General features: G+C 68.0%; 1 protein-coding gene across 1 annotated transcript; it reads right to left on the minus strand.

The window, feature by feature from the left end:
• Nucleotides 1-1,506: 1,506 nt before the first annotated feature.
• Nucleotides 1,507-13,561, minus strand: FRMD1 (FERM domain containing 1). The gene is made up of 11 exons (XM_036247795.1): nt 13,457-13,561; nt 11,063-11,153; nt 9,791-9,870; nt 9,484-9,560; nt 7,143-7,329; nt 6,884-7,039; nt 6,329-6,394; nt 5,400-5,574; nt 4,668-4,952; nt 3,514-3,596; nt 1,507-1,737 (listed from the first exon to the last, which is right to left on the minus strand). The coding sequence occupies exons 1-11, from the start codon at nt 13,559-13,561 to the stop codon at nt 1,507-1,509; spliced, it is 1,536 nt and encodes a 511-aa protein (XP_036103688.1).
• Nucleotides 13,562-13,853: the final 292 nt, after the last annotated feature.

Genomic DNA, 13,853 nt, shown 5'->3' on the forward strand with positions numbered 1-13,853 from the left:
CAGCCCTGTGAGTGCAGGTGAGCTCCAGGGAGAGTCCGCAGGTAAACGAGGCCACACTGCACCCTGGAGCCGGGGGAGCCTCAGGCTGAGGGGTGGCCACCCGTCAAGTCCCACCTGTCCCAGGGCAGCCCCGCTCGGGGCCTCTGGAAGGCGGGGGGTCCACAGGGGCCAGGAGGCAGGTGAGATGAGGCTCCAGTCCCTCCTTCCCTCTGGGGACACAGACGCGTCTGCCGGTGCCAGCTCCCTGCACCGGGCTCCGCAGTGCGGGTGGCGTGGCTTCCAGGAAGGGCCTCCGACCAGCGCCACCCGGACTTTGAAGAGAAACAGCCACTTCCGACAGCCGACCCTCCTGTCTGTGGACATGGTCCCGGCGCCCTGACTGTGATGCTGGGCCCAGAGCCCTGGAGCCTCACTCCTGCCGGCATGCGGTCTGCCCACCAGGCTCTCAACCACGGCCCCCCGAGGGCACGGCCTGCGGAGGCCAGCACCCCTCAGAGACCCTCTCAGGAAGCCCATCTGCACGAGCTGAGACGGCACCCCAACACCCGGACATGGAGGGTCCGGCAGGTGTGCCCGCCCCACCTCCCGTCCGGCCTGCTGGCCACAGCTCATAGCCCCGGGGACTGGATGGGTGTCTAGGGTTGGGGGGCGCTGCACCCTGTCTCTGCAGAGAGCCAGGCATATCTAGGGCACTGCCATGTGTGAGCTTCGTGCTGGGGTTTCACGAGCTCTGTGGGAACCAGGGGTCTACACAGCGGTGTGGAGGGGGCACCTGTGCAGAGTGGACAGGGGGCACCGCCTGCGAGGGCCGGGGTGACCGAGGGCCACACCTCGGAGGGCCTCGGTGCGTGGGTCCCGGGCTCTGCGCAGCGGTCTAAGGGGTCTAAGGAAGCCTGGGGCGCAGTGACGTGACCCCGCGCCAAGGACTCCCAGAGGGCGCTGCGCTCGCTGACCTCGTGGCTGGGGGCAGAGGGAACCGCGGGGCCTCTCCCCGGCTCGAAGCCCAGCTCCCCACTCGCCCGAGGCAGGGACACCGGGCTAAGTGGGCGCCTTCAGCACAGAAGGGGGATCGGAAACTGCCAGGACCCAGGAGGCCCGCAAGACCCGAGGGGGACGCGCTGCGTGGGTGGGGCTCGCGTCGTGGGCGGAGCCACGTGCTGCGGGTGGGGCCCGTGTGGGCGGAGCCGGCGTCGTGGGCGGAGCCACGTGCTGCCGGTGGGGCCCGTGTGGGCGGAGCCGGCGTCGTGGGCGGAGCCACGTGCTGCCGGTGGGGCCCGTGTGGGCGGAGCCGGCGTCGTGGGCGGAGCCACGTGCTGCCGGTGGGGCCCGCGAGGGCGGAGCTGGCGTCGTGGGCGGAGCCACGTGCTGTGGGTGGGGCCCGCGTGGGCGGAGCCGTCCAGTGCGCGCTGACCCTGCACCTTGGCCTGAGCCCCTCTGGGCAGAGCCCGCGATGTGGACGAAGCCCACGCGGATGGAGCCGTGCGGAGTGGACGAGCCCCCGAGGGCCTAGACCACGAACTCCTGCGGGAGCCGGTCCTCGCGGCCAAGGTCCAGGGAGAGGCAGTTCGTGGACCTACTTTCGCGGAGGGTGGCGGACCCGGGGTCCAGCGCAACGCTGCGGGGCCGACGGCGTGGGGCGGGCACGGGGCGCGGGGCGGGCACGGGGCGCGGGCGCATGTCGTCCAGGCTGTGGCTGTGGCTGTGCCGGTCCTGGTGGCCCGCGGGCGCCTCCGGGATCTGCAGAGACCAGAGGCGCGTCCGGCTGTGTCTTCCTCTCCTGCTCGGTGCTGCGGTCACGAAGCTCCACCAGGCTGCCCTGGGCGGACCCCTCCAGCTCTGTCCCCCACCAGGCTGCCCTGGGCTGACCCCTCCAGCTCTGTCCCCCACCGGGCCTAATGCTGACCCCTCCAGCTCTGTCCCCCACCGGGCCTAATGCTGACCCCTCCAGCTCTGTCCCCCACCGGGCCTAATGCTGACCCCTCCAGCTCTGTCCCCCACCGGGCCTAATGCTGACCCCTCCAGCTCTGTCCCCCACCGGGCCTAATGCTGACCCCTCCAGCTCTGTCCCCCACCGGGCCTAATGCTGACCCCTCCCTCTGTCCCCACCGGGCCTAATGCTGACCCCTCCAGCTCTGTCCCCCACCGGGCCTAATGCTGACCCCTCCAGCTCTGTCCCCCACCGGGCCTAATGCTGACCCCTCCAGCTCTGTCCCCCACCAGGCTGCCCTGGGCTGACCCCTCCAGCTCTGTCCCCCACCAGGCTGCCCTGGGCTGACCCCTCCAGCTCTGTCCCCCACCAGGCTGCCCTGGGCTGACCCCTCCAGCTCTGTCCCCCACCAGGCCTAATGCTGACCCCTCCAGCTCTGTCCCCCACCAGGCCTAATGCTGACCCCTCCAGCTCTGTCCCCCACCAGGCCTAATGCTGACCCCTCCAGCTCTGTCCCCCACCGGGCCTAATGCTGCCCCCTGCTGGGTATGCCCACCCGCCACCCCCCTGTCCCACTGCCCCCTCGACCTGCAGGCTCACGGCCCTCCCAGCCCGCGCCCCTTGTGTCCCTGGGGACACTGTTGAGCCCACCCTACCGTCCCATCCTTGCCGGGCGAAGCCAGCTCCTGGGTACGGGGCACAGGCCCAGGGCAGCTGGCGAGTGAGCAGCCTGGGGATGGACCCTCCCCCTCCTCTCGGGCAGGGAGGGACCACAGGGGACAGAGGGCGCTGGTGGCCCCATGGGGAACCCAACACCGCCCTCTCCAAGGGCTGGGCCCAGGGCCTGTTCAGAAGGCCTGGGGCCCTGGTGTCGTTTTGAACTCCTCGGACCTGGACCATCTAGAGCTAGCTGACAGGTTCTAGGAACAAGGTCTGGGAGGTCCGAGTCAACAACAGCCCTTCATGTACGAGGAAGCACGTCCTGGCCGGCGCTGAGGGGCCGCGGTCAGTTCAGGTTGGGTCCTGCTGGGCCCTCAGCTGTACTGTTCTCAGCCGTGGGCCCTGGATGGGGGACCACCACAGGGGCCACCCGCCTAACAGAGACCCCGGGCCAGGAGCCCCCAGCGCCAGGGGCTGACCCCGCCCCAGGCCTTGGTGGGCTTCGCTCCCTCCTCTGGACCTGGCTTGGTCGTCTTCTTCCTGGGGCATCACCCCCAGGTCAGCGTCCCCCCAGCCTGGACCCCAGCCCACCTGTCCTCTGCTTTGGCTCCTTCTCCTGTGGGTGGAGTTGTCCCCCCCCCCAGCCCTGCATCTGAGTGTTGGGGACGGCGGATGGTGGAGGGAGACACGGCCACACTGTGAGCGCTCGGCTGGAACGACCTCCGTGCCGCAGCTGGGTGCTCATTCCCGTGCTGAGGCCAAGGGACCAGCCCTGGCCAGCCTTGTTCCAGAGAAGCCTGTCTCCCCGACTGCCCAGCTCTGGTTCTGGGGTCTCTGCCCAGGGGCCCTCCTGGGGCCGAGGAGGATGCTCGGTCCCCTGGGTGGGCTGGGAGAGGGGTCGCAGAAGCTGGGCCAGAGGGACATACCTTGTGCAGGGCCTCAGCGCTCCAGCCCCTCATCCTGACCAGGGTCACCCGCACCACCGCCGAGGGCTCCCGGGGGCGAGAGGCTGTGGGGAAGGGAGGAGTCACGGGGGCAGGGGACAACTTCAGCACCCTGAGGGCGGCTGCCCACCCCATGTTGTGACTGCTCCCCCGGGCACCCCGAGGTGGGGCTGGAGCAGAGCACTCTGCAGAATTGCAGAGCGGTCGGACCGTGACCTTGGCAGCGACCCTGGCCTACCACTCGCAGGGTGGTGGGCTCTAGGTCACCTGCAGTCACAGACAGGATCACGTGTGTTCCCGGGTGAGGTGTCTGAGTCCCCTTTGACACGCATGGGTTTCCGTGGGGCACACTCTGGGCACCCGGGCTCCTCGCTCTGGGGGTCCTACCCTTGGAAGCAAGGCCCAAGCCCAGGCCGCACCCCCAGGGCCCCTCTTCAAGGCTGCCTTGGCCCCGGGCACCCAGCTCTCCATCTGCGGGAAACCAGGCAGGGTCCCAGCCCTTCCCTGCCGGGTGCACACTGCCCGTCTCTCCGAGGTTGACCACGCGTTCTGACCCCACGCGTTCTGATCGAAACAGGCGCTCACTGGGCGCATGTGGGATTCATTGTTCATACCGACTGCCGGCCCCGTGCTTGGACAGAGACACAGACACGGCGGCCAGTCCGTCCTCTACCGGTGGACGTAAAGGTGGACACGGCAGGACAGAGACAAAAACCTCCGGACCCCGGGTGGCCTTGGGTAACCCTGGGTGACCCTGGGTGGCCCTGGGTGGCCCTAGATGGCTCTGGGTGGTCCTGCCTGGCCCTAGATAGCCCTTGGTGATGCTGAGTGACTTTGGTGGCCTTAAATGACACTGGGTGACCCTGGGTGGTCCTAGATGACTTGGCCAAGCACTAAGGCTGGTCCCCACAGTTCACTGTCAGGGGCAGTGCAGGCACTCAGGGAACAGGGGTGACAAGGAGGCCACTTCAGGACCCGAAGCCCCAGACCACCCGCGGAGGGTCCCTGAGCACAAGGAGCGCATGCTAAGCTGTTGGTCCAACGGTGCCGCGGCCACCACGACTGGCCGCTCCTGGGGAGATTTCTACCGCAAGTCCGACCGAGGGATGGGCTGAGCGCTTCAGCCACACACTCACCGTGCCCCAGGTCCTGGGTGCTCCCCTCGGGCCCGCTGCCCCGGCTGGGGCTGGAGCTGCAGGAGGCCACCTCTCCGTGCAGAGCCTGGGCCCCGAAGGGCTCGTCCACTGACATCTCCCCGGACTCCACGCCGGACGTGTGGGAGCTGCTGCGGCTGTCGGCCGAGAGGAGTGAGAGTCGGCGGCGGGGTCGCCAGCTGCTGCCCCCGCTGCTCCCCCGGCCGGCTGGGGGCAGGTCCGGCTGCAGCGTGTCGCTGATGTAGGTCTCCCGGTAGCGCTTCTTCTCTGTGCAGGGACAGGCGGGGGGCCAACGTGAGCGCTGGAGGCAGAAGGTGCTGCCACCTTCCTGGAGCCGCCGTGGTCAGTGGCGGCCCTGGTGTCCTGAGCTGGCGAGAGGCCCCGGAGATGCAGTGTGTGCGGGGAAAGTATTGCCCGGCGCTCAGGGCTCTGTCCGCACTGACAGCCTGGGCCACCCAGGTGGGGTTGTCACCGCGGCTGGTGCTCCCTCGCGGGCCCTGTGACAACCCCGAGGGCCTGTCAGCAGCCACACACACGAACAGGCATGTACATGCGTGCACAGACTCTCATGCACACCTCGGCCCTCCTGTGGGCACCTGAGAATTCTCCCCAGCACCCACAGTCCTCCCTTCAGAACGGGGCTCCGGGGGGGCTGGAGGGCTGGGTCGCTGAAGGGACCCAGGAGCCGGGGGCCACACCCCACGGTGGGCCCACCTTGCGCCTCCTCCAGCTGCCGCAGCCGCTCCCGCACGGGCTGCAGGCTCAGGTGCAGCTGGTGGCTGGAGCGCAGCAGGTGCAGCAGGTGGCGGGAGCGGGAGGCGCAGCCCGTGTAGCACACCAGCTTCTGCGCCGAGGGCAGCCCGTCCGGCCAGATCTCCAACTTTTTTCCCTGGAGGAAGAAAGAGGCGATTTTGCAGGACCCCCGGACGGCAGGGAGCCGTGTTTCAGCCGTCGGCCGGAACCCGCGCCGGGCAGCGACCACTGTTTCTGTTGGCAAATCTAATTCCCCATGCAGGTGGGTTTGGGGGTACAGTCAAGCGGGGTGCACACCACTCAGTTACGAGAAGACACTTCCTCTCAGCTGTGGAGGGGAGGGGTGTGCACAGTTCCCAGATGGACCCAGGACCCAGGCACCTCCACTGTCCCTCCTTCTGCCAGAGGGCCACGCCTGGCCCAGGGTGACTGTGGGGCAGGGACTGCAAGACAGGCGCGTCCGGGAGCCTCCGCACCACCCCCCCCAGTTCCCTTTCCTTTGTCGGCACAACAGGCAGAAAGCGGTGGGCCGGCGGGACAGCTCTGCCCAGGGTGGGGTCGCCTCTACCCTCCGCTGCAGAGCGCCGAGCCTGGGACCCCAGGGCAGGGTCTGGCGGAGGCGGAGTGCCCCTCAGTGCTCTGAAGGACAAGGTCTGCCGGGCTCTCCGGGCCCCGGGGGCTGAGACCCTGTCCGTCCGGCCTGCAGCCCTCAGACACGCACCAGGAACGCCAGCTTCCCGATGCGGGACCAGGGAAAGTCGTAGAGCAGCTGTGGGGAGTGGTTCACGTCCTGGAAGACAGCAGGATGAGGGAGGAGGGTGTCCGCCAGGGTCAGCCCAGGGTCGGCGCCAGCCCTCCGAGGAGGGGGTGGTGGGGTGTCCACCCATCACCTGATAGATGTGCATTCCTTTGAGGGTCAGTCCCAGGACAACGGTAGGTCTGTCTTCCTTCTTGTCCTAAAGGGACACCTGTGTCAGAGGTCAGAGCCCTGTGCCGGGTGGGGGGCTCCCCAGGGACAGCAGGTCCTGGCCCCCTCATTCCCCTCTGGTGCTGGGGACCTTCCAGTCCCCGCCCCGCTCTTGTCTGACTCGCACTCCCCACTTGGGGCCTCATCCCAGGTCCCTGAGAACAGGTGGAGCTGCCCTGCAGTGGACAGGACTGCGGACACCGGCTCCCACACCCCTGTGCCAGCGTTAGGTGGGCAGCTGCCCTGGCAGCGGGGCCCTTGGGCCGGGCTCCAGGACACTCCCTGCGGGGGACCTGTGCCCACTGGGGCCACAGCCGAGCGACCGGACAGCAGCATGGCTGTGAGGGACCCCGCGGGCTGTGTGGGCGTGTCCCTCCGTCCGGGCTCAGTTCCTGGCCACCCCGCGGCCGCGCGTCTGGGCCGTCCTCTGGGCATCTCGGGACAGCCCGAACTCCCACCCCGTGGTGCCGGGCGTGACCTTGTACAGCCTGAAGAAGTGGACGGGCACGTCCTCCAGCCGGCAGGCCTCCCTGATGAAGCGCAGCTCGGCCTCCTTGGGGCTCAGCCCCCGCTGCTCCTGGTGCGCGGCCGGCACGTGCCGGAGGAGGTAGGCGCTGCCCCTCTTGGCGATGATCTGCGGACGGAGCAGAGACCAGTCAGGCCCTCCGGTTCCCGCTGCCCGCCACCCCCCCGGGGCCCCTCCCCCCCTCCCCGGCCCCTCCCCCCCACGGTCTTACCCACTGCGGGAAGTAGGCCTGCGGCTCGAAGTACCGGCCCGCGTGGGCCCAGGCCCGGTGGTTGCCCAGCTCGGCCTGCAGCCCATAGGCGGCCAGCAGGAAGTAGGCCTCCTCCCGGTGGGCACACTGGGACCTCAGCACCCGGTCCTTCAGGTGGTGGTAGTACAGGTGCCTGGCCCTCCGGTTGCTGGAGGGGGCGGCGGTCTGGTGAGGGCGGGCTCTGCTGACCCTGGACGTGGCCTCCCTGTCCCTGGTGAGGGCGGGCGCTGCTGACCCTGGACGCGGCCTCCCTGTCCCTGGTCAGGACGGGCGCTGCTGACCCTGGACGTGGCCTCCCTGTCCCTGGTCAGGACGGGCGCTGCTGACCCTGGACGCGGCCTCCCTGTCCCTGGTCAGGACGGGCTCTGGCTGACCCTGGACGCGGCCTCCCTGTCCCTGGTCAGGACGGGCTCTGGCTGACCCTGGACGCGGCCTCCCTGTCCCTGGTGAGGACGGGCTCTGCTGACCCTGGACGCGGCCTCCCTGTCCCTGGTGAGGACGGGCGCTGCTGACCCTGGACGCGGCCTCCCTGTCCCTGGTGAGGACGGGCTCTGCTGACCCTGGACGCGGCCTCCCTGTCCTGGTGAGGACGGGCGCTGCTGACCCTGGACGCGGCCTCCCTGTCCCTGGTGAGGACGGGCGCTGCTGACCCTGGACGCGGCCTCCCTGTCCTGGTGAGACTGGCGCTGCTGACCCTGGACGCGGCCTCCCTGTCCCTGGTGAGGACGGGCTCTGCTGACCCTGGACGCGGCCTCCCTGTCCTGGTGAGGACGGGCTCTGCTGACCCTGGACGCGGCCTCCCTGTCCTGGTGAGGACGGGCGCTGCTGACCCTGGACGCGGCCTCCCTGTCCTGGTGAGGACGGGCTCTGCTGACCCTGGACGCGGCCTCCCTGTCCCTGGTGAGGACGGGCTCTGGCTGACCCTGGACGTGGCCTCCCTGTCCCTGGTGAAGACGGGCTCTGGCTGACCCTGGACGCGGCCTCCCTGTCCTGGTGAGGACGGGCTCTGCTGACCCTGGACGCGGCCTCCCTGTCCCTGGTGAGGACGGGCTCTGCTGACCCTGGACGCGGCCTCCCTGTCCTGGTGAGGACGGGCTCTGCTGACCCTGGACGCGGCCTCCCTGTCCTCCAGCCATTCATGGCCCAGACTCGCCATGTCATAGGCCTGACGTCCCTCCGCTGTGGGCATAGCACCTGCCACTTCCTGGGGTGGCCCAGGTGAGCTGCTGGGCAACGGAGTCTCAGCTCTCCTCAGGCCAGCTCAGGGCACCGCCCCAACCCCGCACCCGGGCAGGGCACACTCAGCAGGGCCTGGAACCCCGCTGGTCCAGACACGGAGCACATCCCCAAAGCGGGGTCCTTCTCCGCTAATTTTCTGACATGACAGGGGCAGGGGCTCAGCTCTGAGGGGAGTAAGATCTTTTAACACTGCTGACCGTGGGGGCCCCCAGCACGGGGAGGCCACACTCCATGGCCCACCCCCCATGTCTTCTCCAGGACCTTCCACGTAATCACCCTCACTCCCCAGAACCTTCCACGTAATCACCCTCACTCTCCAGAACCTTCCACGTAATCACCCTCACTCCCCAGAACCTTCCACGTAATCACCCTCACTCCCCAGAACCTTCCACGTAATCACCCTCACTCCCCAGAACCTTCCACGTAATCACCCTCACTCCCCAGAACCTTCCACGTAATCACCCTCACTCTCCAGAACCTTCCACGTAATCACCCTCACTCTCCAGAACCTTCCACGTAATCACCCTCACTCTCCAGAACCTTCCACGTAATCACCCTCACTCTCCAGAACCTTCCACGTAATCACACACCCCTTCCTCGCCACCTCTCCGTCTCAGATGGCTTGTCGGGACCACAGCCCATCTGCCCCTGGGGCCAACTGCCCTGATCTGGGGGTACCTCGGGCTCCTGGTTTGCCCTGGCAGCTGCGGTCACCCTACTGGCCCCAGGGTGGTCTCCCGTGACGTGGAAGGAAGCCCAGGTGGACTGGGCCCCTCGCCCTCCCGGGCCCACACCCGCAGCTGCACAGCTGAGTGAGCCAGCCCGTGTGGAGGGACGGCCCGATCTCAGCTGAACCTTCAAACCCACGGGTTCCTGCCCCAAACCGCCACCTAGAGACCAAATACACCCGCAGTGGGACACGCGTGTTCCTACACAGGCTCCGTGCTCCCACTGAGAGCTGCGGTACCCGCAAAGGGACAGCAGTGCCACGGTGCCGCACCGCTGCGTCCTCACGGGTCAGTGCTAGGCCTTCCCTGCTCCGGGGACAGTCCAGCCACCACACCTGATCAGCCTGCCGTCTTCCACGTAGTACTGCACTCGCAGGAAGGTCACGAAGGGCGCCCTGGGTCTCCCGCGGCCCTGTGGGGAGGTGCGAGAGGAGCCCCATGCCCGGCTCAGGTCAGCAGCCGGCCGTGGGCTCAGCTCAGCTTTCAAAGGAAACACTGCAGGCGTGGTGTCCGGGGTGTCCGGGAGCCCTGGCCGAGGCCCGTGGGCTGGCTTCCCTGGCGGCTGCACCGGGACCCCTGGGAAGGCCCCTCGTGCAGAACGGGACCCGCCCGGCCCGCCCAGCCTGCGCTCCCCGCACTCACCCTCTGCGGGCCTCTGCTCCAGTCCTTGGAGAAGTACTTGCTGAGCTTCCGCTCCAAGTCCATGAACGTGTACTCGTTGTCTGCAAAGGGAGCAGGGCCTGCCTCAGAGCCGGCCACGTCCCGTGCCGCCGCCCATCACACCTGCGCGGACGTGGGCAGAGATGCGGTCCGGCGGCTGCGGCTTCCGGGGCCGGGCCCGGACGTCGAGGGTCGGCTGCAGCGTCACCAGATGGCTCCCGACGTGGAGACCGACGGACACTGACCCCCGCGACTGGTCACCACTGTCGGGGAGCCATTCGACACAGCCGTCCCCACGGTCGCACCCTCAGCCGGGCCCCTCCCAGCTTCCCACACGTCGGAAACAGAACTGTCTGAGCACCTGGGGCCCAGGCCACCGTGTCAGAGGGCTGCACGCAGGGGTCTGTGCTGACCCCTGGCCCCCACCCCGCCACACTGTCTCGGACCCAGCTTTCCTGGGTGGGGGTGTGGACACCGAGGGTCACTCTGGAGGACACCCAGGCCCCGGGAGGAGGCCGTGCTTCTTTGCAGACCGTCTCTTCACGCCAGGTGGACGCGGGAACACGCTGTGTCCTTCGGGTCCCACAACTTTAACTAGTTGGTTAAAAAAGGTTATACGCCGTGTCCACGTCGAGTGAGGGGCGATTCCAACAGGCAGGGAAGGGCCGGAGAAGCAGGAGTGGACACGGAGGGGAAGGAGGAGCTGAGGGCAGGGGGGCCGCCCCGGCCCCGGCCTCCGAGACCTGACCCTGCTCAGGTTCTAACACTCTGATACTAACTTCTTACAAACGCAAACAGACGTGCGATAGGGTTCTGGTCTGGCCCGTGGAACCCCGCGCCGACGGCGCCCCCACGCCATGTGGGCGCAAACCCCACGGCGGACACTCGCCAACGTGAACCGCGTCTGGACTGGCGAGCCCACTTCTGACACTGTAACCTGAAGTCAGAGTTCCAGGGGCGAGAAAGTGTGTTCTGCACGGGACGCTCATCTCAGCTCTGACCCTGGGGAAGGTGGCCCTCGGCGTCCGGTGGGGGGAGGGGACGCCTGAGCCCGCGGGGGCAGGGGCCTCCTGCACGCAGGGCAGAGGTGGCCGCCGGACTGGGGCCAGTGGGCAGGACACAGCCAGGATTTGGGGAGACGGAGGCGGAGCAGACAGCTCCCAGGGAGAGCGTCCTTCAGACTCAGCCCTTGGTGAGGCTCCCTCGGGGGTAGGGGGGGCCTGAGGGCAGGGTCTGCGGGCCGAGCTGACTTACTTCTGACCACGCTGAGGCCGAAGAAGTGGGCGTCCTTGATGCTGGCTCTGTCGCACACCTGCTGGAACAGCTCGCGCCCGGTGGCCTGCACCTGCAGAAGGGGGGGGGGGGCTCGAGGTGCAGCCCAGCCTGGCCCCCAGAGGGCACGGTGCAGGGGGGTGGGACCCCGGAGCTGGGCTGGGAGGAAGAGGCCGGGCTCAGGTGGTCCCCCGGAGTCAGTGCTCAGGATCCTGGGTGACGGCCGTGCTGAGGACCAGATGCCCCACCCGCAGGGCAGAGCCTAGTCGGCCAGCCCGGGACTGACTCGGGGTGGCCTCTGGATGGGGGCAGGAGACGTGAAGCCCCCCAGGGCATCCCCGCTGGGCTGTCATCCTGACCCCACACCCACCAGGCCATCTTGAAAGCGGGGCTGGGGTGGGCACCCTGAAGGGGACCCAGAGGGGTCTCAGAAGCCCTGCCCTTGGGTCGGAGCTGCCCCCAACCTGACGCCCAGTTCCCACCACAGCTCTCCTGCCTCGGCCCCGCGGGGCTGGCTTCTCCTCCGGCCCCTCCGGCAGGGCTCAGGGCCCAGGCTGAGCCCCACCTGTCACCTCACCGCCCCCCCAGCCCCTGCAGCCCCCACCGGTGCTGTTTTCACAGAATCTGTATCCAGCCTAGTTTACATCATCCCGCCGACGTTTCATTACGACTGAGCACTGAACCGTCTCTTAGTATCAGACACCCCAGAAGGTCACATTCACAGGGGTCGGACTGTCTCACACTTGGCTGCTTCCGGTCAAGGCGGGAAGGGCCTCCCAGATGGGCACCACGTTGGTCCTCGGTCTGCGTCGCCCTTGCTGTTCATTTGTTGGACACGCAGGTCGTCCATCCCTCAGAGGATGCGTTCCCCCAGCTCTGTGCCGGCACACCCCCCTTTCCTCTGCGTGCCCGGGTCCCACGGCCCTGGTGTGCGTGTGCACACGGATGGCGGGGGGCCTCCCCTCGCGTGCGCTCAGAAAGCCACTGCCCGGGGACAGGGGTCTCTGCAGCTCGGGGGGCCCTGGTCCCAGTGCATCTCTACGGCCTCAAGTTGGACATCCTCCCTCTTCAGAGGTGACTTCCGTGAGACTGGTTTGTTACGACCCACCCCACGGGGACGGTGCGTTCGCAGCAGGGTCTTCACCGTCTGATGTGCAGGCTGGGGGCCCCCTAACTGCTCACATGAGGCCGCACACCCGGAAAGCGAGCTGCCTCGGTGGCCCAGCCGTGGACAGCTGAGACTCATGAGGTCACACACACGATGAACTTTACCCAGGAAACAGGTCAAAGCCTCGGCACCCCCACCCCACATTCTCTTCCACCCTCTCCAGGCCCAGGACACCCAGGGAACCCCTGGGGAACCTGCCCATCAGCCCGGCGTCTGAGGGCCAGGTGGGGACGCCCCGGCTTGACGAGAGTCTGCTGCTAATGTGTGTCCCCGAGTGGACAGGAGGCCCCGGGGACCTGCGCATCACCAGGAGCAGCCGCACGGCGTTTTGGACCATGGCCAGTTCTGGCCGACGCGTTTCATGAACCACACGTGTCCCCAAAATGAAACCCTCGGTGGGGCCAGCCGGGTTCCTGGGAGTGTCCCCGTCCTCCCCAGAAGCCAAACAGGGACCTTGGAATGAAAGGGAAGGGGACCGAGGGGACGTGGACAAACTCGACCCGAGGCCACGGCAGCTGAGCACCTGTGCTGAAGGTCAGAGCTCGGGTGTCTGGGGGGAGAAGCTGCACCCCTAACTCCCGCCCCCCTAACGGGTCATCTGGGAGAGCAGGTCTGTGGGTCTCCCCAGGCAGGAGGCACAGTGGCCTATAGACAGGCTGATGCTCCAGCCCACCAGCCTGGGACATGGCCACAGCCAGGCCAGATCACAGCAAGGTCCAGATGGGTGCGTCCCTTGGAACCAAATTATCCCAGGAAGATGCTGGACACAGGGGACGGGGGGAGCCCGGCCCCGGGACCCTGGACATGGAGGGCATTGAGTGAACCCAGCCCTGGGACCCTGGACATGGAGGGGACCGGGGGAGCTCAACCCCAGGACCCTGGACACGGAGGGCACTGAGTGAACCCAGCCCTGGGACCCTGGACACGGAGGGGACCAGGTGAGCCCAGCCCCGGGACACTGGACACAGAGGGGACTGGGTGAGCCCAGCCCCGGGACACTGGACATTGGTCACTGAGGGGACCAGGTGAGCTTCGTTTGGCCGCAGAGCAAGGGGTAGATATGGTAAGGTGGCCAGGGGGTCAAAAGGTGACATCTTGCCGGAGAGGGAAGGCAGCAAGCACCGTGGCCCACATGGCCCCCTGCTCCCCCGCACAGTCCCCCCGTCAGCCAAGGCCACCCCGTCACCCGTGCTCCCCTCAGCGCTCACCCCGATGACCAGCCGCAGCTGTTCCCGAGTGGGCAGCAGCACCAGGACATCTCTGCCCTCCACGGGCATCTCGCCGGTCATCTCGCCGGTCATCTCGCTGGTCATCTCGCTGGCCCTCGGGCTGCTCTCAGGACGGGGCAGCCTTCATGGCTCCTGCGGGAGGGAGCGGGTCAGGGGACGGCCAGGGTGGGGCCGAGCAGCCACCGTCTGCGTGTCACGGAGAGACGGGCCACGTGAGTCACCACGTGCCAGCCCCGCCCCTGTCAAGTCACAGCTAGGGCACAGAGCACCCCATACTCACGGGGCGCCTTGGGGACCTCCTGGCTGGGGAGGATCGAAGGAGCAGCAGGGCCGGGTGGCAGCCTGCCGGGGGCCAGGACAAGGTCCGGGCTGTGAC

The sequence above is a fragment of the Molossus molossus genome, unplaced genomic scaffold (genome assembly GCF_014108415.1).
Source record: "Molossus molossus isolate mMolMol1 unplaced genomic scaffold, mMolMol1.p scaffold_m16_p_8, whole genome shotgun sequence".
Classification (NCBI taxonomy): domain Eukaryota; kingdom Metazoa; phylum Chordata; class Mammalia; order Chiroptera; family Molossidae; genus Molossus; species Molossus molossus.